The sequence below is a fragment of the Neopelma chrysocephalum genome, unplaced genomic scaffold (genome assembly GCF_003984885.1).
Source record: "Neopelma chrysocephalum unplaced genomic scaffold, ASM398488v2 Primary Assembly neopelma1_61c, whole genome shotgun sequence".
Classification (NCBI taxonomy): domain Eukaryota; kingdom Metazoa; phylum Chordata; class Aves; order Passeriformes; family Pipridae; genus Neopelma; species Neopelma chrysocephalum.
In genome coordinates this window covers 650370-676446 of record NW_020897718.1, presented here as the reverse complement: position 1 = coordinate 676446, position 26077 = coordinate 650370, and the positions used below count along the sequence as shown (strand labels likewise).

Below are 26077 nucleotides of genomic sequence, written 5' to 3'. Positions count from 1 at the left end.
GCAGCTGGCACCAACCTTAAATCAGCCATTGTAGCATTTCTTGATACAAAAAAGGCTAAGCTCCTCAGTGGATGTGAGGACAGGCTACCGAGCCTGGGGTGACCATAGGAAGCAGCCACAATACTGCCTTCACCACCATTGCTAAAGCACGGAGTTTAGTCTTAGCATTGCTAAGAGGCAGTAGACTGGTCAGGTCACTTCGCCTTTGTACTAGGTCTGTTCCTGCCTGTGCTGGTCTGGTGTTCAGCAATCAGTGTCTCTGCCAGGGCCAGGGGCTTCTGTGTTGCCTCATGGGCTAAACAGTGGGGCAAAAACCCCCCACAACCCAAACCCTACTACTGGCTTGTAGGGTTGCAGAGCTGGGTTCAACATGGTGTGAAGACAGCTGAGAAGTGAGCACTCAGGCAGGAGGGAGACTTGGGAGAGGGGACTGGAGCTTCATCAGAAAGATTATTTTTTTAATACATGGATGGATGATGTACCTTTATCAAATAAAACAAGTACAAGCCCAGAAACAGTGTATCAGACAATCATAAAATAATTTCAGTTGCAAAAGGCCTCTGGACACCAACCTTCTGCTCTCAGCAGATCCAAGTGGTTGCTGAGCTACTTGTTCTTGATGAGTATCTCCATCACTTCCCTCAAGAATACAACCTCAGATTGTGGCTGCAGGGGTGGAGATGGCTCCTGCAGCCTCAGGGAAAGGAATGGCACCTAACTCAGGACAGCATAGCAAAGGTGTGTACAGGCTAGACGTTGCCATGAGAGTGTTGGGAAGAAGGGGAAAACCTAAGACTGAGTCCAAGGGTGCTAATGGGAAGAGCAAGATCCTAAAACTGAAAACAACTGTGGGTTTGTGCAGCTGAGAGCAGGGCAGGAAGGACAGAGAGTTTCCCTTAAAGAAGTGGTCTTGAAATAAACTAGCCTTAAAGGCCTTTAATGTAATTGCATTCTGGCCTTCAGGGGAAGGCCTTCTCCACTGTAAATTGGAGGAAAGCAGCAAGGTTTCTGGGTGCAACCTTCTGGGCTTGGAAAGGTCAGTGCCTTCTGAAAGTAGAAGGGAGCAGGTAGGGTTGTCTTCGTGCAGAGCAGGCACCACTCCTGTATCTCATGAGGAAGTATGTGTCTGGGGAGGAAAAGGGCCAAGGACCTGAATAACTGAGCTTCACAGGGAGGTTTCCACTTTATTTTACATTGCATATGTGAGACTAAGTCTCAAACTAGGAGTTACTGATTCTTCAGTCAGTAGAAAATCCCTCTGTAATCTCAAAGGGGAATCTTAGAGGGGAGCAGTATCCCACCAGCCAGGCTTGCATGACTCTAAACACCAGGTCGCATGTTCCCTATTAAATGAAAGGCCACAGCGCCACGCTCCTGTCTCTCAGGACAAATAATCACTATCTGCAGGCAGGAATAAGCCCTTCCCTCACCTCAGCAACTCCTGTCCCTGCAGGGACAGGGCTGGTGGCTGAGCTGAAAGGAAAGTCAGGCACTGAGCTGGAAGGGCTGCCTGGGCTCAGCCCAGGAGGGAGGTCATTGCTGCCTGCTGTGCAGGAGGTGTTGGAACAAGGAGCCATCTTTCTGGCTTAAGCAGGTGGGTGAATCCAGCTCTGCCACTCTCCCAGCTTGCATCACCAGCACACGGTCTGAGTCCAAGATGGTGTTCAGCCTGTGGACAACAAATGCCAGGACATATGTTGGTGGATCTGAGGAGAAACTCTGGATACTGCTTCCCCTGCTGTTAAGGGTGGCCCAAGTCATGCCCAACACTAGGATCTGTGGAGAATCTCCCTCAGCTGTCATTCCCTAACAGACTGGCATCTTTGCTTATGCCACCACCATTAGTGGATTTGTGGTTGCCAGACTGCCAACCACAGGACCCACTGCACACATATGTGCCCAGTTCTGCCCAGACTGCTAGCAGGGCAGCAACCCCTGGCCCTGCGTGGGGAAGACAGGGCAGCAAGAATGCCTTTGCACAGTCATGAACTGTTCAGTGTGGAACTACAGCCCTATAAAGCTGCAAGTCACAAGGAAGACACTGCACAGGATTTGAGCAGGCAGAAAGCATTATGGAGTTCAGGACTCTGGTTACACATTCATCCCAAGAGAGTGCCGGCTGCAGCACTGGAAGTGACTTGGAGGGGCAAGTGACAAGTACAGAGTCATTTCCCATCCTAGATTTCCCCAATCCAATTAATGGTTCACCCAAAGCTGAATGGCAAGGAAGAACAATGGGTACAAAACAACCCCATCATCACCTCTCTCTCCTTACTGCTCTCCCCTATTGCTCTTCATCCCAGTGGAAGAGGGGCTGGAGCTATCTTCAACTCAGGTTTGCTGCCTTGCCTTCTGCCACTCCTTCCTCTGCTGGTTCTCCTCTCTAATTACTCCTCCATTAGAGGTGGCCTCCCCACACCCAACCCAAACACACACCTCAGCCCACAGTGCCCTTGTGCTTCTATTCTATTTATGTATAATATCCCTAGTGTAGGAACTACATTCCCTTCACACCCCTCCTGCCTCCCTCCTACATGATGTATTTAACAAGACCCACTCGATTCACTTGCCAGGCCCAGCCCACACTGCCTGTCATCCATCACTCCCACTTCTGTGCAGCAGGACACCAGCCCCTGCCACCTGCTCATTTGATTTTTATTTTTGTGGTAACCTCTCTGCTTTGAAAAAACCCTCCACACAATTTCATAATCCTCCTCCAAATTCTTCCTCCACTTGGCAAGAGCAGGAGCAGAAAACACTGTCTAGTGCTGATCCACCCCTTCTCTGCAGTATTCATGTTTTGCCCTCCTCCCTCCAGCTGCAACCATCCACTGACCCTACTCTTACACTAAATCTCTCAGATGTGGAGCAATCACTGTTGTCCTGTCCTGCGTGGGCAATGTCTATTTTACTGGAATCGGGTGCAGGCTGGGACCAAAACTCAGGATTTTAGAAAACAGAACTATCCAGGAGCTGGCTGCAGCCCTTTGCCGCCGGCTGTCCTGCAGTGCCCTCTACTGTGCCGGAGTCACCAGCTCCCTCCCTCACCCCTGCCGGTCTCCACACTGCTCCTTTCTGTAAGATTACTTCTCCATTACTTTTCACCCTAATTTGGCAGAACCACAAGGCCTGATTCATCCACTCCACGGATCCCAGTAGGCAGTGCCCAGGAAGAGCAGTCTGTGACACGATGCAGCATTTTGCTCTTTGCTGAAACCAATTTCTGGGTACAACGTTTTCACGTCCAGTTATTCCCAGCATCCGGCAGAAAAGGCAACAGGCAAAGCCTAGCTTTTGCATTTGAAAAACCTTATCACAGAGACCTTCCTGCTCAGTTCGAGCCCCAGGCATGGCATGTGCAGCCACCTCTACCTGTGAGTGGCAGGACGAATTTAGGCGCAGAGTGCTGCTTCCTCCATACCTGTGAGCAATCGTCAAAACAGTTTTGTCAGCGAAACGCTGGCGGATGGTCTGCTGCAGCAGCTGGTCTGTCTTCTGATCCACACTGGCTGTGGCCTCATCGATGCACAGCACCTGCCAGGGACAGAGAGTGAAGGGAGGTCCCAAGCACCACAGCAGAGACCCCAATCCCTGACTAGAGACAGCCTGAGAAGTTAGCACAGGATGTCTGTTCCCATCACACCTCCAACTCTGCAGTGCTCTCCTCTGCTGTCCCCAGACAGCCATCAGCAGCACCCTCCCCCTCACTCTGATGGAGGCAAGACACTCACCTTGGCCTGTGTCAGGAGGGCCCTTGCCAGACACACCAACTGCCTCTGTCCCACAGATAGACTCTTTCCCAGCTCGCTGTCCAGCCCACCTGCAGGGGTCAAGATCAGCAGTCACTCCACCTGCACAGGGCACACAGGGTCCCAAACGGCATCCCCAGTCCAAGGTTTTCCCAGTAGCACAAAAAATCCCAATCCTGCTCAGGCCCAGGCCTTGGGAAGTAGCCTTTACACTTAGACAAGCAACATCTGGCACAGAGATGCCATGCTCCCCTAGAACTAAGGCCTGGCTTACCTCTAACATCCACTGAGAACTGGTCTCATCACCAAGATTCTGCTACCCAATCCATCACCTGCTAGTCCCTTGCCACGAAATCTCAGAGAATGCCACTGAGTCCTACTGACCTGTTCCCACGCTGGTTTCTAGCATGACCTCACCTAACTCACTCTCTACGGCATCCACTTGGCCCCTTTTCCTCAGCTCCCTGAGCTGAGGCCTTCTCTCCCAGCATCAGTGCTCACCAGCTGCTTCTCTCTGGGTTCTGACTCACCCATCTGAGTAACAGCATCCCGCAGGTGACACTGTTCCAGCACTTCATGGAGCTCAGCATCCGTCCGTTTTCCCTGGGGGTCCAGGTTCTCTCGGATTGAGCCACTGAACAAAAATGGATCCTGGGGGATGATGGCCAGCCTAGATCTGCAAGCAAATGAGAGCTGAGGGCTCACAGGATAGGTTCTGCAGAAAAGCAAAGGCCTGCTATTTTTTTCATGAGGTGTCTTAGCTTGCTACAAATCTTAGAGGCACAGAGACAAGGGTCATATATTCAGCCTGGTTTCCTTAGCACAGCTGTTCAGAAACAACAGAGAAACTCATAAGAAGCTGTCACAGTCAGACAAGAGGGTGCCTTGACAGTTAGTCCTTTACTCCTCACTCTTCACTTTGGCATCCAACCACTGACAGCTCTCAGCCTCCAGGCCCCGTCAGCTCCCCTTCACTCTGCTCAGCCCTCCATACCTCAGCTCCTCCAACCCCACCAGCTGGCTGTCAACACCATCCAGGAGAATTCGGCCTGATTTCAGCTCCACCATACGGAAAAGGGCCAAGAAAAGGGTGGATTTTCCAGATCCTGTGCGACCCACAATCCCCAGCTTCTCTCCAGGATAAACAGTGAAGCTCACACCATCAAGTGCATTAGGCAAGCCCGCTCTGTAGGCCAGGACCACTTCCTGGAACTCCAAAAGCCCCTGGCTTGGCCAGTCAGCAGCAACCTAAGAGGGATATCGAGGTGAGAAAGGGTATGACAGTGACTGTCATCTTCAGCCCCACCTCCCCACAGGCCAAGCCCCCTCCCTCCCTTCATATGGCTGCTTGGCCTCTGAGCAGAACCAACATACAGCTCAGTTCCAACTCCAGCCCGCTCCTGGGACTGTGTTTCTCTCACAGCTGTCTAGCACCTGTTCTGCTCCCCTACTTCTTCCCATCATTCCAGCCTTCACCAACTCCTGCCAGAGATTCATCCTTCCCAGGGGATGTACTGGTAAAAGATGCATGATCAAAGTGGTTTCTGTGGGTGAGGGCCCTCCACCCATTCACTGGAACCCTATGATCTTCCCAGGGGAAAAGTGCAGGGCACAGAGCCAGGAGATGGGCCAGTCCCTGAGAACACATTTGAGCTTTTACCTGGACCAATCTATCCTGGGGCTCCATGGGGATGTCTGTAGTGTATTCCTCTGTCCGCTCCACACTCACCATCATGATCTCTGTCTGAGTAAAGCTGGAAATGAGGTTTGAGAGCAGGTTTGTGACAGACAGGGCATATGAGAGTGCCAGGCCCACAAGTCCTGTGAGGACAAAAGCATAAGCAAGAATGTTACTGGCAGGGAAGGGAGCTGGGATCTTGGTGGCTGGACAAAAAACGCAAAGGAAAAGTCAAGACTCTGGAGTCTGAGATCCCACTTGAGGATGACGACAGGAGCAGGGACAGGAGCTGAAGCACTACATTGTGGGTGACTTGCAGAGGGACAGAGAGCAGGAGCTCTGGATCTTACCCCAGCATAGCACAATGTGCAGCTCTGGGCTAGGAGAAGTGGAACCCCTCAGCCACAGCTTAGGAGTGGACACAGATCAATCCCTGGCAGTCTACCTGGATTTCCCAGTTGCTTCTGGTGCTGGATGATGGCAATTCCTGCAATAGCAGTAACCACAGCAACCCCAATCATCTGCAAGCGTATGTCCAGCCACTCTATTGCTGCGTTGCTGGCAAAGAGGCAGCGCTGGTTCTGCTCCAGGCGCAGTTGATTCTCCAACTCAAACCTGTCAGGCACAAAACAGAGGTTTGCACTGCTCAACCTCCATTTCTGTTGTCCCAGACCAAGAGCATTCCAGCCACCCTATAACCAGCTCCACATAAGGAAGGCCCTGGCCTATAAAGCCAAAGCTCTGCCTCTTTGGGCACTTGCACCTTCCACTCACCTCTGTGTTGCTCGCATGGCTCTGATGCTGCTCAGTCCCGAGAGGGTCTCTGAGAAGTGAGTGTAAATGGGAGACAGGGTGACACTGTAAAGGCGCTTGAGCTCCCGGGATGTCTGTCGGTAATAGCGCTGAATGGAGAAGTAGAGTACAGCCAGAGGGAGTAAGACCAGACCAATCCAAGGGAGACCATAGGTGATTATCACTAACATGCCCAAGAGCCCATACATGTTGGCCAGGAAGATGTTGAGGACAAATGGCAGGCTCTCATCCACACAGGACAGGTCTGAGGAGAAGCGGTTCAGGATCCGGCCTGTTGGTGTGGTGTCAAAGAAGGTGACTGTGGCCTGGTAACAAGGGAACCAGAAAGTAAGAGCTGCAGTGAGATCCAGCCACAGAACAGTGTGCAGGAGAGCAGCACCAAGGGGAGCACGTAAGGCCACAAAGGGATGGCCACCACAGTCCACTTCCTTTCCTCAGCTGGAGCAGAAATCTCAGCTTCCAAAGCCCACATCCACTAGCAGTCAAACAACTCACGCTATTCACATGGTAAAAGGAAGCAGCCCTTTTGTAGCAAATGTCAGACAGCTACCCAGACAGCAGTCACTCAGATGCCATACTTGCCCACCAGCAGCAAGTGAGGCAATTCTTGCCTCTAATTCTAACCCTACCCTGAGGACCCACGGAAAACCAAAACATAAAGTTAACTTGCACATGCAGCATCAGTCCTAAATCTTGCTTAATGGCTCCTTCCAATTTCATCTGAACCTGAGTTTACAATCCTGCAAAAACTACTTTGACTCAACTGGTCCTTATCTTGGCTATATATCTACATTTAATGAGAGAACAAATGCAGGTGGCAGCCATAAAACACCCCTCCATGGAATGAACAGGCCACACTTTGAACTCCAGCTCATTGGCCCCTTGTGCTGGCTGTGGTGCAGCTCTTTTTTGATATAGGCCTACCAGCCAATACCAGAAGAAACTCTAATCTACCTCCCACACCCTTACTCCCAGATATGAGAAGAATGTCAGCTTGCAGGAGCCTCAGCCTGCCCTAGACTTTCTGCCCATTACCTTCAGAGCCCTCTGGAGCAGTCGGTTGTGAATGACAGTGGCAGCACGGAGAGTGCCATAAGCAAAGAGGAAGGCCCGAAGAATGGTGAAGAGGGAGTTGGCCCCTGCAACGCTCCCATAAACTATCAGGTAGAAATTCACATCCACTGAGCCATTGGAAGGGACTGGGGTAGTGTCCAGAGCTTGAATGGGGAAGCTAGAACAAAGGAGGAGGAAGATTATGAATCTGCCAAGGTCCCCCTGAAAGTAAACTCACAGACAGGGCATGAGAACCCAGGAGCATACTCAAAGGGAAATCAGGATACTTCAATACTCCTGTGATATCCCTTTGGAATGTTGGGACAAACACTCCGATTACTGTGCAGCTAGGGGTCTTCTATCAGCTCCAGGTAGAAGCCCTTTGGGCACCTCATCAGGTCAGAGATTTTGATTCCCTTTGTCAAAGCAGCCACACATATCCCCTGCAGCGAGGTGCTCATCTTATCTACCCCTGCTCTCAATAAGGATCTTCGCAGGAAATGCACTTAAGGACAAAACAGATGTGTTTCCAGCTTCCTTTGGTACCTCCAGACCAGATTCACTTACACAAGCCCAGCAATGGAGAAGAGAAGCAGCTCTGGGGAAGGCAGGGAAGCTGAACAGATCATCACAGAGGTATTTGCTGTCTGGGATATGCTGGAGATCCAGTATGACAGCCACCAATCTGAGATATTTCTGGATGCTACAGAGAAAGACAGACTACATAAAAAGGAATTCAACTTTTAAATCAGCAAATATGAAGCAGAAAAGCTGGAGGAGAAGCTGCTGGACAATTTTTGGATTGCCCAGTCTAGTCTTCCCACGTTAGTAGTAGAGCAGGATCAAGGGAACAGCCTTGAGCTGCAGCAGCAACAGAGCACTGCTAAAGGTGTGGTAATGCAACTGCAGCAGTGAGACACCAGATCCTCTTCCAACATGTGCCCCCTCCTTACTAAAGTAGCTCCTTGAACTACTTTAATTTGGAGAAGAGAAAAGGAGTCTTCCTGCTCCAGGGAGAATGATTAAACCCCCAGCCTCTTTTCTTCCCTTGGACTCCATGGAACCAGGGAATGAGATGAGAGGACAGGAATGTCAAAAGAAATGTGCTGCTGGGCCACTGCCTCACCTTGCATCAGGAGCAATGAGAAAAGGATCGATAACGCCAACCAGGTGCCCACTGCCAGCCAATATGCCTTGTACACCTGAAAAGCCACTGCCCCATCTTTCTTCTCTTCCTCCTTGTGAATGAGATTATTGTTTTGGGTTGATTCTTCTTTCTCTGTCTCTATGGCCTCTTCTTGTCCCTGTTCATCGGGGGCTGTGGGAATGGAGGCAAAAGCAAAGGTCAGTGTGATGTTAAGTTCTTCCTGCAGCTGCTCCTTGCTGTGAAGAGAGCAAGTCTAGGCTATAAGGAAGACTTCTCTTCTCTCTCCTCTTTCAAGACAGGTGCACTAATGCTGGCAGTTCTTCATCCAAAGCTGGACTACAAGTGGAACAACAGGTTCAAATACTGCTCCGGACTAATACCCAATGATATGTGGGCCTCCTGTCCCTCTGTATACACACTACCCACAGATCAGCACTGCCACAGCAGAGCAAGGTGGTGGGAGCTCTGCTCTAGGGCCAGCAGCCATCAGGTACAGGTTCTGTCTGGGAGGTCAGCTGAGCTGTGCTGCCCCAACCACCCTCAAGCTCGCCAGGAGCAGACCTTTATCCTTCTGCTTCTTGTCCATATCCTTGGACTTGGGGAAGGCTTCAACAAGTGGCAGGATATCAGCTGGTGTGCCTGCAAAGACAGACATGCAAATGCTTCAGCATCTGTGAGGAAGAGATGCCAGCTACCCACTGCTGACTCAGTTTTATTCTCTCATAACATTCCATTATGCAGCAATTGCATCCTTGCTCCATTCAACCTGCTGTGGCCTCCTGCCTTACCAGCTCCCCACACCTAGGGTTGTCCTGTTTTATCTGTGCATCTGCACATTCTCTTCTACTCCGTCTTTGTCCACATGCTGTGTCCTCAAGTTCTTTTATCATGTGGTTCCCCACTAGTTAATCCTAATCCCTTGTGTCCACCTTTGCTCCAGCCATTCCTAGATACCAGCACAAATGAATGCCTGAGAAGACAGACAGTGTACCTGTCTTAACTATCCTGCCATTGTCTATCAACAACAAGGCATCGGCCTTCTCCAGAAACTCCGTCCTGTGGGTACAAAGGATCCTGGTCTTGTGTTTGAGAACTCCAAGAATGCATTTCTGCATAAGATGGTTGGCTACGTCTGCATCAACAGCAGCTAGAGGATCATCAAGGAGGTAAAGCTCTTTCTCCTGAGAGGGAGACAAAAAAACAAGGATACAGCTCCTGGCCCTGCTGGAGCAGGCAGGGCTGTAAAGAAAAGTGCAAGTGCCTCTGTGTGGCAACCTGCCAGCACCTTTAGGCTAGCACGATGTGCTTTAAGACGTGCTGCCAGAGCTCCCTGTACAGCTGGGTGCTTCCAGGCTCTTTACATCTGACTTGGCATTGGGCATGATCTGCTACACAATAACTCCTTTGATATTTACCTGATAAACAGCTCTGGCAAGGGCTACTCGAGCCTTCTGTCCCCCACTGAGTGTCACACCACGTTCACCCACCTCTGTCTGATCACCTGCTGGTAAAATCTGAAACATTCAAGAAAACCCATTTAGAAAGGACAGGAAACTGCTAGGGACCCAAAACCAGGACACAGGGGTCCCTCTCCAGTCTCTAGCAGTAATTCCTAAGGGTGACACCTTACCAAAAATTAAACAACAGAACAGTCTATACACTGACTCTACAGACAACTGGCAAGCTTAGCATTTATGCAACCAAAATCTCTTCTGCTCCAGAATAGGGTAGTCACATCTGTACTACCCATTGAGAGCAACTTCTGGTCCGAGATAATCACACGTGGTAATTTTATGGGACAGCAAGAGCTGTGCCTGCATCAAAATTGTGCCAGGGTCCTTCCAAACAGTTTAGCAGTAAAAACTACAGCATTTCAGTCGCTATAAACAGTTTCCTCTTGATTTGGTAGCATAGGGATATTCTACTACATCTCAAAATCTTGCCTTTACTGAGTATTCATAGCTCTTGCCAAAGCAAACAGGAGCTGCCAGTGCTTGGCACTTGAGAAAATCAGTCATTGGCTTATAAACTGGGAGGAGAAGGCTAGCTTCCTACCATATATACAGTCAGGTTTACTTGCTAATACAGCCATAAGCCTTTAATTTAGGATATGTGTATTACTGACAGGAGTACCACAGACTTAGCCCTTTCCAGATCCCAAGGAAGTTTCTGATCCAAAAAAAAAAAAAATAAGCCGCTGATAGGTTATGCCTGAAAAACCCAAAAATCATCAGCTCTGCAAGAATAACTCCTTTCCTCAGGCAGCTTTTGGATCAAGAGCTTTCAAGGATCAAGAACTTTTGGCTCAGCAGCAAAAGAAACACCTTAAAGAATTATGGGGACACCAGGAATGGTCTAGCATTGGTAATCAGAGTAACACTGTGATAGGGACATTGGAAAAACAGTCTATACTCTGAAAGAATGAGAACTGCTCCCATTGAAGCTCAGGCTGGATGCAAAAGCTGCAAGAAGGTCCAGAGAGGTTTACAGTTTAGGCACTCACATTCAAGTCCTCGGAGAGGGCACAGGCCTCCACCACCTCCTCATACAGCCTGGCATCATATTCCCGCCCAAAAAGGATATTTTCACGGATAGTGGTAAACTGTATCCAAGGCTCCTGTGTGGCCAGACCAAATCCTTGCTCCAGGTCACAAATATACACTCGCCCACCTTGTCTGCAAGCACACCAGAAATGGGTGGAAAGGGCAACAAAGGAAAACTGTTGGCAGATCTATATGGTCTACGAACATGGACAGCACCGGACAGTCCCCACCTGCCGTGGCATGGAAGGACCAGGCAGGGAGAAGTCTTTAGGCTACTTACTTAGTGAGCTCTCCAGTGATGGCTGCAAGCAGAGAGCTTTTGCCAGAGCCGACCTTCCCAACAACCCCCAGGAGCATCCCCTGCAAAGGGAAATGAAAAGAAGCTACCTGATGTGCTAATACAAGGTAGCTTGTCCAGATTTCCTGAGCCACACATAGCTTGTAAGGAAGCTGACTGCTAGGACTGTCACACAGGTTCAGCAGTGGAGCTGGGTACAGTTGTTGAGTAAATCAGACTCCTGATATGACAGGACACAAATTTGCAAAAAGTGTTAACTCTAGAGCCCTGCTCTGTTCCCTGTCCAGTCCTCTTCTGCAGTGATAGTAGAAAGCAAAGGGAACTAGTTCATCTTGTCTGTAAGCCATGCCTGGATGTCTTCTAGCACCCTTCAGCTCTGAGATATGATATGTGTCCTGTGCCTCTTGACTAAGAGATTTTGATGCACGGCTCCTAAGATGAGGAAAACATGCAAATATGCCACCTCTGCTCCATTATTTGGCTTCTTTACTGTCATTCTTCCATGTTACCTCCTGTGTCCTTGCTCACCTTTCTCACTGACAAGTTCTCAATGTGCAGTTGTAGAGTGCCTGTGGATAAGGACTGCCTGGTGCTTTCCTCCTCAACTGGCACCCATGAGAAGGCTGCACATCGCATCTCCATGGCAGTACCAGTATCTGAAGGGCCATCTGCAAGTGAAAAGCAGCACAGTAGTGCACAACTATGAGAAGGCCAGAAAATTAAAGGCACCTGGCATCACAAATACTATCACCTTTGTTCCCAATACATGAGACCACAGACGTGGCACTGCCCTGATGCCCCTGACCCAACCGTAGAATGAGACTCTTCTTGCCTGTTGACTTGCCCTTAAACTTACACCTCCCTTCCTCCAACCCTCCTGTCTCCAGCTCCCACCAGACACACATAGCTGTCAAGGAGACACTGTAAGGATATAAACCTGGTTTTATTATTGCTGAAGAATGGCAGGGAGCTGGCAAAAGGCAATGAAGGAAGGAAAGAGAGCTGAGATGGCTGAGGAGAGGGGCAGCCACTCAAGCCTTTCTGCCCAGCTAAGCCAAGTTTGTTGATGGCTTCAGTGCCAGAAGAGCTTTGGTCAGAGAACAGAGCAGCTTCTACTGGGACACTAATGGCAGGGCTCTGTGGGGACAAGCAGTGGCTTATGCTTGGTAAAGTGGAATGTTACAGCCTTGTCTCCTGTTTTCCACAGAAATGAAGTGTATTCGCTCTGCCTCTGACAACATCTTGAATCACAGGGTGCGAGCCAGCTGGCCTCCAGTACTGTCCCCTGGGCTTCACACCTCACCTCCCTGCTCTGAATGTCCACTGTCTAGGGTTCCAAGCCTAGCAGCTTCCTTCACCATTACCTAGGGCATAATAAGCTTCCAGGTCCTGGTCCACGAGTTCAAGGAAACGCTGAATTCGATCCAGGGAAACTTTGGCTTCCAAGGTCCCATACAACACCCATGGGAAGCTGTTGAGGGGTAGAATGAGCATCCCAACAAGGGCCAATGCTGTGAACACCTGCATGGGTAAGCAAACAGCCATGAGCTGGAACCAGTACCACCCTTCCATCTTGTATCCTCCCTACAGCTTCACCAGTGAGAGCCTGCCGAGCTGTGGGGAGTCGCAAGTTGGGTTTATTTCCCAGAGAAGATGCCTCAGGACTGCAGCCCCACTGTAGACTGTGCTCTGCACAATACAAGTTTGGACCTCTCCCTACCAATTACGCACCTTTGTGGCAGTGAGCTGGTGACCCATAAGAGCATAGGTGACGAAGATGGCAATGGAGACAACAACAGGCAGTGCTGCCCACAGGTACACGCACACTGCATCCAGGTACCTGATGGCCCGTAACTTCTGCAGCTCTTTAGCCCGGCAGGCATTTATCCTGGTGCCAAAGTGCTTCTCCCAGGCGTAATACTTGATGACACGAATGCCAGATAGGAACTCTGTCATTAGCTGCAGGCAGTGAGGAAAAACACATCAAGCAAACAGTGCCTGCCTATGCACCAAATACCAGCCAGGCACCTGGACTGTGGCCAGGTGTGCAGTTGTCTCCTGCTAAGGGTCAGGCTAGAGATACCAGGAACCATTTATTGCTAACAAAGACTTAAACTCAAGTGGCAGCTACTGGGAACTTTGCGCTCCCTCATTCCACCAGCTTCTTCAGCCACACATGCTGTGTACGACTCAGGAAAGGGCAAAATATTACACCACTTTCCAACTGAAAGATGTGCAACACAGGTGAAGGGATATGTGGAATCAATGGCTCCAATTGGGATATCATTTACCTGTGTAGACCTGACAGTTATCTTGAGAAAACAACACCTGACTCTCAGGCCTGGTGCTGCCCTGACAGCTAGTCTGTATCCAGAGCCTGGCTGGCTCACTTCTAGCAACTCTGGTGTCCCTGGAGGATGCAGTCCTCTCATTTCTGCTCTCAGGTCAACATGTTCAGAGCAATGTGATGTGTTGGTGGCCAACATGAAAGAAAACTAACGAGAGATTTCACTCAGAAAACCATACTTATAATATTTGGAGAAAGTCCAGCATTATCACATACAACTAGATCATCTTCTGTTGGGAAAATGAATATTTTTAAAGCTCCCAACAGTTCCGACATCGAGTTGACTTACGTTTCATGCTTCCAAAGCATGATAGAAATTGTGAGTGAAACCAGTGTCCCCTCAGAGATACAATGCTAAAAGGTGGTAATCAAATGCTTGACATGTTAGATGGCACTGCAAATATGCGAAAAACAGTGGAAAAGATGACTTAAGAGTGCCAAGCTTGGAGTGATATAAAATTACATCTATGATCATTGCCTTTGTCCAGACTGCAAGCCACTTAACCATTCATGGCATTACTGGATCAACAGTATGGAAACATCTCTAGAGGAAGCAATTGGGAGTCCTACCTTAACTACTACACACAGAAAAGAAACTTGCAAGGGAACCTGAATTAGCCCAGGGGGTAAGACAAGCATTAGAGGTTCACTATCTTATGGGTGGTGAAACTGCGTCACCCTGGAACACTTTAGAACTGTGTGTCTCTGTGTGTGTGTGTGTGTGTGTGCCCTTTGGCATTTTCCCCAACAGCTGTGATTCAATTTATTTGCCCTGGATCACGACAAGCAGCCAAAAAGCCAACATTCTGAGATAAACAGGGAAAAATACAGCAATAAAATCAGAGAGCCCCTCACCTTGACCCGTGTGTCCTTGTGTTTCAGCATCTCCCTGCTGTTCATCATGATGTAGTTAGCTAAGATCTTGTTGATGGGCACAAGCAGCAGTGACAGGGCCAAGCCTCCTAGAAAGGCTAACCCCACCTGCTGGTAGAGGAGGTAGAGGGTAATGGCAAACTGGAAAGGCAGGCTCCACACTTCATGAAAACTGAGGCAGAAGTTGACCAATCGACTGGTGTCTGTGCTCATGAAGTTGACAATTTCCCCCACAGTGAAGCGGGTGAAGCTGGTGCTGCTGACACGCAGAGCCTTGCGGTAGATGGTAGAGATGATGGCAGCCCGTACCATCAGTGTCACCTTGTTCATCTCATAGCTGAACTGGTTCCGCAAGAGAGCGCTCAGGAAGGAGCCAGCAAAGAGCCCAAGGGCATAGAGCACCCCATGGCTCAGGGGCTCCTGCCGTGACTCCATGAAGTTCACCAGCAAGTTCAGAAGCAGAGGACCTGAAAAACCCAGCAGGTTGCCAGCCAGCTTGAGAAGTCCAAGGGAGTAGAAACGAAGCCCAAAGGCCGCATGAAGGACTGAGAAGAGTTGCACGGCCTTCTGGGCACAGCGCAAGCTGTCCGGAGCATTGCTACTCCCATCACCTCCAGCAAGGATTGGGCTGGTAAGAGACACTGTCTCCTCCTCTACGTGATGCAGAGTTGCCTTCTTCTGCCAGCAGAAGTAAAACCGATCACAGACCCTGGCAGCCTGGAGCTGGCGAGGAAGCACATAGACATCCTGTGGCTGGTTCAGCTTCCCCTGATAGCCACGCTTAATAAGAGGGTTCATCCAAACGTAAAAGAAGCGTGAGAGCCAGCTCTCACCATCTTCTGCCACTGTCTGCTCATCAAGCACTGGTATTCCTGGCTCTGAGGTGAGCTGGTCTTGTTGCCAGGAGCTATTGATGGAGAGGAAGTCTTGCCTGCCAGCGGTGGGGAAGAGGCAGCTGACCACATAGGCAAGCAGAGACGCCAGCTGCAGACAGAGAATGGCGAACCTGGAGGAGGCAGCAGGATGGGCGGGGGACCAAGCTGTCCCACTTTGGCAGTACCACACCAGTGTGATGATGAAAGAAGGTAGGGGTAAGAGAGTGAGGAGAGCCAGGGCCACAGGGCCCCTGGTAAAGCCACAAGTGGACCTGCAGAGCATGAGAAGAGCGAGGCCATGCACAAGCCACGTCAGGGCAGCAGTGCCATTAGCCAGCACTTCCAGGTACACAGGGCCCAGCTCCTGCTGGGAAATGGTGGCTGGGATGGTATCAGCAAGGAACAGGCCAGCAAGTACAAAGGAGGTGGCGATTCTGCATCCCCAGCCTGACCTGCAAGGCACACCAGAGCCAGACCTTGAGGAAGAAACAGCAGTGAAAAAAAGTACAGTTGAAATTCCACCACCTCTCAGTCAGTACTATCTTTTCTTCCTTTCCTCTTTCCCTTGTTTATGTATTCACTCTTACTTAACCTCCTGGATTTGTAACTTTTTCTGACTGTAACCATTAATAAACTACATTAGGTCAACATAGCCAAGACTCTGATGAATACCAGAGATTCAGATGCTACCAAAAAGAATAGCCTTTCTCTAGAGAAATTTCTTTGCAAACTGTGATATTTTGTGGTCAAACCAGGCTCCAATCCCTGAGAATTAACACCAAAAAAAAAGTATTTTAACCTCTTCAATACAAATTCTGGATGATCAAATTCTCTGTGTCGCATCTTTGATTTTTGGTTTCCTTTCCTGTGTGATATTTTGTCTAAAAACATTATTTTTATCACTGTTGGTTTCAGCAGTGTTATGTACGTAAAGTCTATAACCTGCTGCCCAACAAAACATTTCATTATCACTTGGTTCATTATCATTTGTGGCCTTTCAATATCACTGAACACTACCATGTTTACAAATTTCAGAAGAGGATAAACAGCAAAGCAATTTTTGGTTTCTCTGAACCCCTTATTACCTTATATACATCTTCTGTGCCACATTGCATATATATCCTCTCCTGAAATACTCCCGGTTTTCCCAATCCTCCTTCACTGTAATTATTTTTAATTACTTTCTGTGATTTTATGCTTATTATTCCCTCTGTTCTTTCTGGATTCCTTTCTGTACACCATATTCTGAATTAGGATAGATGCTGACAAATATATTAGCATAATATTTTGCCCTTCTGTACATACATATTCAGCACATTACAGGGAAGTATAATTTTCATCCTTTCCACCCCACCTCCAGTCCCACATAATAATCAAGAGCTAGACAAGTCAGTTGTCATACCTTGGAGTGCCAAGGAAGCAGGCACTGACCACCGCAAGGATCACATGAGGGATCACATTTAATGTCAGCTGGTTAAAGCAATGGCCAACGCTGCCATGAACCCACACAGGGAGTGGATCTTCTGGACTGGTCCCACACAAACCAGCCAGGATGCTCTCCATCCTTTGCTGGTAATTCAGTGAGAGACAGGAGGTCCTAGGGTAAAGAGAAAAACAGCATGAAGTACAGAAGGAGAACTACAGCCCCAGCCCAAGAAGGACTATGCTAAGAAATTAACAAAGAGCTAGAAGCAACTTCCTGGGTCATAGTCCACGCCCTGCCATTCTGCACTTGCTATCATATAATCTACTTCACAAAACAATCAAGCTCCAATTTAAAATAAATTACATTAGTCACCCCCCTAAGTCACCCTGGGACCTCAATGCTCTGTGCATTGGAAGCTTTCTGCTTATTTTCAGGCTGATTTTTTCCCCCATGGCAGGTTTATCCTCTGAAACTAGTATAAGGAAGTATTTGCCTTTCTATTGATCAGTCTGAAAAATACTCTGAGCTGCTTAAACAATAACCTGTCCAGTATATCTCCACGTTCTCAACACTTCCCACACCGGTACTCCTTAAGACAGCCTGTAACATCAAACACCCTCCGCATGGCAGGAGAGGTTGCAGACGTCCATCCTGAAAAGCAGGCGGTACCTCCAAGCTACACCGGACTAGGTAACCAGTCCTCTTTTGAGTGCCGCCCCACGGATCGAGGCACACTTGGGCAGGTCTCGGCTTTACAATGATTTCTGCTCGCCCCAACCCGTCTCACCTCCAGCCCGAGCCCGGCTGACAGCCACGGGCTGGGCACGGGGGGCACTACGGCACCAGGGCCGGGGGACGCGGCCCCGCCACGCCGGCCCACCCGGCACAGCCCTGGGCCAGGGCCAGCCCAGGGACCGGCTCGCCGGGCCAGGGGGCGGGCGGAGCGGCCGCCACGTGCCCGGAGCGGGCGGGACCCCCGGCAGCTCCCGCACCCCCCGCGGCCCGGCCCGGCCCCGCCGTACCTCGGCTCAGCACCGCCCCCGCCCCGCGCGCCCCCTGCGGGCCCGGAGGACGCGCCGCAGCCGGGGCGGGCGCCGGGCAGGGATTCGGTCAGGAGCGGGAGGCCGAGATAAGGAGGAGAAGCAAACGAATTCAACGTGCACAGCTCGTTCAGACTTCTATCTTCTGGTTAAAAACCCGCCAAACCTCAAACTAAAAATCAGTCCCCAGTAATAAAAAAAAAGAAGTGATTTCTCACAAAATTCCCATAGTTCCCTCGTGGTGATCTTATCCCTCCACTCCTTTTCCTATCATATTTAGTTTTTACACCAACAGACACCAGAGGCACATTTCAGAGTTGCAGTCACTGCGTCGACCAGCACATTATGGACCGCTTTAGTGTCCAAATGTCACCACCGGCAGGTATAGCCCAGGCAGTACTTGTGCAGGTATAAATGTGCTTTCAAAGGTACAGTGTTTTCTGCTCATGGCAGATGACATTACTACAAGAGCACTTTGCCAACAACAGGCCTCGTGCAGTAACAGCTGTGCACAGCAAGACCATAATGTTAACCTGACACAACCATCTGAATAATACAAGCTAAAAATTCCATTCCATCTCACCTCTATTGTGTTCAGTGGCTATGCCTGTCTGCAGCATAAACACACCCACGCAAGCAGCAACCCCAGAAGACACTCAAATCTTTACTGTGATAAACAAAGTCTCGAGTTTCTATAAGTTTCTGAATAAGAGTTTATTATATGGTAAAAGCAAGCAGCCGGCTGGTTGACAGAAATGGGGACAAGTTTCCCAAATCTGCACACCTACTACAGGGTACATTTAGTATTTATCTTAGCTACTTCATGCATTTTAATTATATCACATACATATACATTCTACAGGTTTTTGCTAAGTATTTAATATATGGGTTTTCTTACAGCTAAAGCTAAAAGGGTTATCTCTACAACCAGTCATAATTCATGCATTCTTGGATGAACAGGTGCCTGAAAAAATCATATTTTATTTTTAGGATAGTAGGGAGGTTTAGGGCCTCTTGACCTTGTAAGGGTCTGTTTTATTTCTTTATGGGGTGTAATTAAGTTTTACAATCCGTTTGTTTTATTTTGATGTAAACACCCATTTGTTTCACGAATCACAATTATTTATATATCACATTTACTGTAAGAGTATGTTGCATTGAGGGGGTGAGTGGATGCTCAACCTTCCACTGAGAGAAAACAAAATGGAGAGGACCTCCAGCCTCATCCCCTCTGGACTATTATTCAGTAACAGGAGTGTGCTATAAACATCATCACACCACCTGGCAATTTCAGCTGCTACTGGTGAGTTTTATAGCAGTTCTTAATGCTTCCCTGTCCCAAACCTTCCCTCAGTACTCTCTTGCTAGGGAAAACAAGCATATCTCTGTAAATAACTCATCACAGGTAGAAAAGTTTACTTTCAACATGCAGCTCATCAGAGATATAATAAAGCATTCTCTGAGCTTAGAAGTGTTATCAGTGGGGTGCTGAGGAAGGAAAATATCAGTAACATTCAGGTCTGAGACAACAGAACAATCTGGCTGAGGGAGTGTGGAATAGCAGAGAAGAGCTTGGAGGCCACAGTACCCTCTAAACATAGTTACCATTGAAAGGAGCAGAAGAGTGCATTTTTTGTCTCTCTCTCTCTCTCTCTTTGTTTAATTGTTGTCTTTTCTCACATCCCTGAAAATAATCTTTGCCTGTGAGTTGCAAGGCTGCCTTTTTGTGACCAAGCTGGATGCTGATACTGTACACTGTGCGTATTTGGCCAGTCTGCTCTTTTTCCCCATAGGTAATCCAAAGGTTTCTAGACTTAACTTTCTTGAAGAGGCTGTGAAGGCAGCAAACTCTCAAAACAGCAAAGAGGGGATGTGTGAGGCTAGAGCACTGAGCTGCACACAAGCAAATCTGATTTCATATTTCATGGCTCAGATGTCTTATATATTTCCAAAGGAAAACAAAACAACAACAAAAAAATAAAAAAACTTCAACCAAACAACCACTTTCCCTGTCTTAATAAGATACCAGAGAAGTTCTCAGGTATCAACAAAGACCATCCTTTCTCCCTTAAACTAATCACTCTAAGAGCTTTTTCATTCAGCTACATTGTGTTCTAGCATTCTCTTTTTTTCTCGTGCTGCATTCCGCTTGCTCATCTCTAACTGCTTCAAGTTCAAAAACATGAACTTTTCCATTTCAACCAAAAGACGGACAGCTTTCTGATGCCACAGATTCCTTTTGGTACAAAAAGCATTACCTACCCTCATATAGGAAAACAAACACCAAGAAGGTATCAAAAAAGGAACCCTAGAATACCAATCCACCCTAACTGTTCTGGAATCTGCCACTACATTTAAGTACACTTAAATAGGAGCACAGCAAGAATCTAAATACATGTTCCTCCTTTTCGGCTTCCTTTTGGCTATTTCCCCTCCTCCTGAATATTGCTGCCCATGACAGTTACTGCTATGTATTTGATTGATTTCAGATGTGTGCCACGGAGTTCAGGCTTGTGGCTACATTGCTTACAAAGTACCTTGCACACTATAAATAACCACACACCTGAAATTTATTAAAAAATCAGAGCCTTCAAAATGGAAAAAAACCCCATCAACATCAGGTTTAATTTAATCCACCTCCATAGGCCACATTTTATTAATTGTCTATTATCCAGAGTTTAATGCTCTAGATTGATATAGCCACAGTGAGGAAGTGCTATCTGCCAAAGGGAGACTGCCTCCCCCCCTTCTCTTACAAGTTCGTATGTAACAGATTACTTACCACCCCTCCCAGACTCAGGGAATCAATGTAGGCTGCATGCCCGTTCCACTTCCCAGCTAAAAGTAAATATTGAGCTGAAACAGAAGCCAGCCTAGACAAGCCTTAAATTCAAAAATATCAACCTTGTAATTACAGATGTAAGATCTCTGAAAGCAACTGTCTGTTTAGATGTGTTTTCTGTGCTCCCAGCCAGGGCTCTGGTAGCAGCTGAACCATCCTCAAATTCCCTGATGTCATGACTAAGGAAGGCTTGATTACTCGGCTCAGTCCAAAATTTTTCATGAGCAGGCTGGTTTGCCTGGACCTGAAGACACAAGATACATATTGTGCCCTGTTTTGCAGGTAAAAAGTAATGCCAAGTTCAGAAGACAGGAATATCTTCCACCACATCTTCTCACGAGAAGACCAATTTTGTCATAAAAACACAGAAATTGTCTTTGTTCTTACTCATAGCCTGTCCATTTAACATTACAGGGAGTGCTGCATGGTTGTCTCATGACCCTGGATCTAGTCTTGACTCAGACATAAGAAGGTAAGAAATTATAATTAAGGTTTTACATTTTTCTCTGTTACTGTTTTGCTTCTTAAATCCAATGGTCTAACCTGAATTAACTTCAATTCGGATTTCTGATTATTTGTTCATAATGAGCTACCACTAACTTTTCTCATTCTGTTCTTAATGCATTTGCCCCCTGACTTTCTCATTTGAGGCCTAATGAGAATTCAGAGATGCCTTATTACCCCATCATTGCCCTAAGCATCCAGCTAGCTAAAATCCCTTCCCTCCAAGCAGCAGCTAATTGCAAGTTCAACTATGAGTTTTGGAATTCCAAAGAGGAGTTTAGGAGCTGTACTTAGAGCAGACTGTCTGTCACATCTTTTGTCCAATGGGAGTCTGGAGCACCAGTCACAGCAGTGCTAGAAAAACCTCTGCAAAGCAGGTAAGGACCTCGCCTGACTTTTTCAATCCCTGAGACAAACTGTACTGCTTCCTCTTCCAAAGGTGTGAAGACTCAATTTGCTCTGCACCATCAAGTTCAGATGTCAGTACTGATTTTAGGAATAATTTAACTGAATACCACTGTGGATGCCCAGTCCCTTTAAAAACTTAGCTCAGTAAGGCATGTGATTGAAAGATGACACTGCAGCTAGTTCAAAACGTGCTTATAAATTGCAATTATAAATTGTAATTTTAAAGTGATATTCAGTAAGATGACAGGGTGCCCCAAAGTGTTAATGAGCATTAGTCAGTCTCCAACAACTGGCATTTTTCTCTTCTGAACTCTTTTAACACCACAATATATGGGGTGTTTGCTTTCTTTTTACCATTTCTGCCTTGAGCAGTTTACTTACTGGTGCACAAATAAGATGTTTTAATGAACTTCCAGATTCGTTTTCAGTATCTAGATTCCTTCATCTTCCAATTGCCTCTTAAACCTATGACCACTGCAACACCTCCTATAGATCTCCTTTGGACATAAAGCAAAAGGAAGCTAGAAAAAAAATATTCAAGTTCTGGGGGTTTTGCCAAATTTTTAGATATTAGATGCATAACTTTTATGTAAAACTGATTAAAAAAAAAGAGAATTTGCTTGGTTTCTTGGGTTTGTGGCTTTTTACTCTTGACTGCTTTGAAACCAAACTGTGGTTTAAAACTGACGTAAAGAAAGCAACAGCATGGAAGAGATGTCCAAAACCAAACAACTCCATTTTCTCACTCTTACTAGGCTATTTTTACTTACTTCAGTTGGTGAAACTGAACGTTGATGCGGACACCTGACTTTAATGCACAAAAACATGGTTTTCCTTTTAATGAAGACACAGAACACATTTGGGATAACAGTATATTCCTTATAGCGATAAATTACTTGGAGGCAATCTACATAAAAAAAAATAGAGGAGAAATTGCTACATACACATCAGCTTTGTAGCTATATTAATGCACAGCTCTGTGCCTCTCCAAGTGTCACTGAGCCTGTTGCTTAGGGTAGTGAATTGCAACAGGTTGAGCATCCATTGCCTCCACCTCCATTGTGGTTTGCTCCCAGCAGACTGCTTCTGCTGGGCATCCTCAAAGATTAAATTCTTATCCCAGGATACTTGTAATTGAATAAAGGTCACTGATAAACATTGTCAGCCTTTGGACAGAGGGGGAAGGAGTGGACAGTGGTAACAAAAAATAAGAGTCTTTATATAGCTCGTGCTTATTTTGGCAATTGGTGTAACTGAGTGCATTTCCTGAGCCTGTGCAGTGATGCACTCAGGAAACGTCAAAGTGGGTCAGTTAGTTTTAATACAATTGTACTAAACCACTCCTAGCAGAAATACCTTATTATAGTATCAGACAGACCCCTATCCATCAGCCTACTACTCTTGGTTGCCACTACTTAAAAACAGTATGCTTCAAATGGTGTGTTGTGTTCTAGCAAACACATTACCAAACACACAGGCAAAATTTCATCCAAGCCTGCAAAAATTGACTGGGTCTTCAAATACAAGCCCTCACATGTCGTTTACCTAAAAATAAATTACAAACCTAATGCTGGAAACTTCTCCCCATCCGTAAACAAGATATTAAAACTCGGAAATTTTGGAAATGAACAGTTTTATGAGAACCTTCGTTCCTCTGCTTTCACTTCTTTCCACTGCTATCCCGTTTCAGTTACTTGAAAACACTCCTCCTCGCCGGAGACAGCCCAGAGCATCAAGTAGGATAATGTGTCAGCGTTCACAAGAGAATCGAAGCTTCACAGTCCCGCACCAAACACGGTCGGTAGCAGGCGATCAGGTGGGGCGAGGGAAGAGGCGGCAAGCCATTTCCTATCGTGTCATCCCTGCTCCTGGCAGACAGAGCTCGGAAACTAGTTCGGGATTTTTTCTGAGCCGGAGCCTCAGCCTCAGCACTGCCGCATCGAGCAGCTAAGGATTGCTCTTAAAACACACTTCTCCTGGAGGACAACACCCGTCCCGACCACCTCCACAGCACAGTGCGCGGAGAAAAAAACCCTAAACAACATAACCCGAAACAACAAAAAAACCAACCAAAGTGCCCCAGTCGCTGCCGACGGGGACATAAGCGTAGAGAGATGGATAGAAGGAGGGATGGCCGAGCGCCGCAGCAGCCTCCCACTCCCCCACGCCACACGTGACGGGGGCCCGGCGGCCGCCATTTTGTGCGGGCGTCCACAGGTACCGCCCCCGCCCGGCCCGGGCTCCCCCCGCCCCCCCGCCCGGCTCGGGAGCGCGCAGGGCGGCCCGCCGGCGGCGCGCACGCCCGGGGGGGCCGGGTCGGAGGAGTCGCGGGGACCCCCGGGCCGCCGGCGCCATCATGTACCGCTCCAGCAGCGGCCGCTCCGGCCCCTCGTCCTCGTCCTCGTCCTCCTCCCACCGGCTGAAGGAGGGCGGCTCATCGGCATCCCGTGTCTCCCGCTTCAGCACATCGGGGCCGGGGCCGGGGCACGGGCGGCCTCCCCCGCCGCTGCCCGCCGCCGCCGCCTCGCCGCCGCGCTCCGCTTCGCCCCGTCCGCCGCCGCTTCGCCGCCACCGCTCCCCGTCGGGACACCGCGGGCCCTGCCGCCGGTCCCCGTCGCCGCACCGCAGCAGGAGGTTGCCATCGCCGCCAGGAGGAGCGGGGCTCGGCGGGCCCCGGGCCCGCCGGGGCAGCGAGCACGGAGACAGCGGCAGCAGCCGGGTAAATAGTGCTGGGGGGTCGCGGTGCGGGTCCTGCCCCCTCTCCCAGGGGGCTGTCAGAGCCCCAGACTTAGCCCGGCGTGATCCTTGCAAAACTGAACCGGCCCCGAGCTCTCCCCGTGCCGAGGGAGAAGGGCGATTTCATCCCTGTTCCTTAGAGAGCCAAATGGAAAATTAAAAAGATAAAAAAAATCCTTTCCATTTTAAGCAGTGTTTATCCTCTGATTTCCATTGCATTTTTATTCGTCTTATCGGCTAGGGCCGTTTTAGATAAAGCTCAGAGATGATGTTGTCTTTTGCTAAGGCAGAGATTGTAACTAGTTACTTACCTCCATTTAACACTTTGGTTTGTGTTAGTGCATAAATATCCTTTAAGTGATGGGAATATAACTTTTTTAATAGGATGTTGAATGAGTACTTAGTGTGAATTCTTCCTGCTGTCACGGATGTACAAAGAGAACTGTTCCTGATTTATATCTTTGAGAGGTATTCTTTGATAGGCACTGCTTTGTAGTTGGGGCTGTGCACAGGGTGTTTCAGTTTTCTCCCTCATTCTTGGCAAAGTCTGATTTGGGCATGTGAAACTGTTTGGCATCTGAAGTGATGCCATCTTGGATGCAGACACCTTCGTACTAAACCAAAGTGTCAAGCCAGATTTTACTTTTGAGTGACATTCAGTCACTTAGCTTTTCTCTTGTTGCTCCTTGGTTCAATGATTGTTTTGTCTGAAAACTGTGAGCTGTGGTATGTAATAGGTTAATTATGCTTTTGTATTGTGCTGAAAGAAGAGATTTTCATAGTGGGGTATTTTAGGCAGTGGTTCTGTGGTTACTCAGTCCAGCACATGTACAGTTGGAAAGAACGATCTACTTGCTTTTTCCTCTTACTTTGCAGTATATTGTTCCCTTGTGCTCACACTTGGATTTGTGAAGTTGCAGAGTGAGCTGATTTGAGGAAACGAGTTTGCTGAAAGTCACTCCAACAAAAGTATATTGTGTGCTGATGGGACCCCAAGAGAGAATGGCCCTTTCTGATGTTGGTACATGTTCTTACTGGATTTCTTTGAAGTTGCAGCCATAGAAGAGGTCGCGGCCATAGAAGAGGTTACAAGTGATTGTAGTGGAGTTAAAATTCAGCTGTTGGTGTTATTTCTTATTGAAAGGTCAGCTGCCCTGAAGATATGGGAAGGTAATGTGTTTGACAGCAGTTAAGCCAAGCCAGGCTAAGAAACCTGCCTCTGGCCATTTGGTTTTACCTGGTATTTCACCCTTATCTCAGTCCTCTAAGTTTCCTGTGGGGTAGCCCTGCAAATGGCATTGCTAGTAAGATCCAGGATGGAAAAAGTAATTTTTTAAAAGGAAATACTTTTTTATCCAATTCATGTCATTTGGGGTTGTGGCTTGATGGATAGTTGCACGGTCACAATTGGCAGGGTGACAAACTGGGAAGCGGGACAGAACTTTCTTAAACTGACTTCACCATCACTCAGTCTCCCATTTCACTGTATCCATGATAGACTGTGAACCTGTGCTGGCTGTAACAAAATTTCCAGTGCTGAATGTGTTGGTGATTCAGACTGGGAGAGATTTGATCCAGGAGTTTTAGACTAGAAGGCTCCCACTCCCCCTTTAGTGGGGGAAAAAAGCGATGAAAAACATCCACTTTACACAAACATTGTTCTTGACAAACACTATTCTTCTAGTGTTATTTTGCACCCTCCTGGCTCAAGTTAAAGCAGTAATCTCAGCAAATTGTTGCAGATT

At 48.0% G+C, this 26077-nt stretch overlaps 2 protein-coding genes across 8 annotated transcripts in view; one reads left to right on the top strand and one right to left on the bottom strand.

The window, feature by feature from the left end:
• Positions 1–522: 522 nt before the first annotated feature.
• Positions 523–24047, bottom strand: ABCC10 (ATP binding cassette subfamily C member 10). 5 transcript variants are annotated; one of them, XR_003534018.1, is made up of 23 exons: positions 23667–23814; positions 16779–16973; positions 14484–15852; positions 13013–13240; positions 12646–12802; positions 11810–11949; positions 11264–11343; positions 10944–11115; positions 9856–9954; positions 9432–9621; positions 9002–9079; positions 8420–8611; positions 7861–7996; positions 7276–7471; positions 6202–6545; positions 5873–6042; positions 5410–5570; positions 4744–4997; positions 4280–4425; positions 3732–3820; positions 3422–3534; positions 1431–1669; positions 523–1126 (listed from the first exon to the last, which is right to left on the bottom strand). XR_003534018.1 is itself a non-coding variant. In XM_027682074.1 (22 exons), the coding sequence occupies exons 2-22, from the start codon at positions 16937–16939 to the stop codon at positions 1534–1536; spliced, it is 4611 nt and encodes a 1536-aa protein (XP_027537875.1). In that variant the 5' UTR covers positions 16940–16973; positions 23959–24047; the 3' UTR covers positions 1160–1533. The 5 variants fall into 5 exon arrangements, 4 of the variants coding, with proteins under 4 accessions (XP_027537875.1, XP_027537872.1, XP_027537874.1 ...); XM_027682074.1 differs by lacking the exons at positions 523–1126; positions 23667–23814 and adding an exon at positions 23959–24047 and having other exon boundaries at positions 1160–1669; XM_027682071.1 differs by lacking the exon at positions 523–1126 and having other exon boundaries at positions 1160–1669.
• ZNF318 (zinc finger protein 318) overlaps positions 23935–26077 on the top strand; it is a 27933-nt gene continuing 25790 nt past the window's right edge. For 2 of the 3 annotated variants that reach the window (XR_003534016.1, XR_003534017.1), the window contains exon 1: positions 23953–24315. Coding sequence is in view for 1 of the 3 variants with exons in the window: in XM_027682069.1 (XP_027537870.1) it covers positions 23953–24315 (363 nt within the window). In the remaining 2 variants the exon portion in view is untranslated. Of the gene's footprint in view, positions 24316–26077 lie in introns of all 3 variants that reach the window. The other variant, XM_027682069.1, reaches the window with a different exon arrangement.

Coding starts and splice junctions, on each gene's coding strand:
- ABCC10 (XM_027682071.1), bottom strand. CDS start 23,794: ATGGCGGCCGCCGGGCCCCCGTCACGTGTGGCGTGGGGGAGTGGGAGG. Junction 6,546..7,275: donor TGCTCCAGAGGGCTCTGAAG/GTAATGGGCAGA, acceptor CCTTGTTACCAG/GCCACAGTCACCTTCTTTGA. Junction 3,535..3,731: donor CCCTCCTGACACAGGCCAAG/GTGAGTGTCTTG, acceptor TGTCCCTGGCAG/GTGCTGTGCATCGATGAGGC.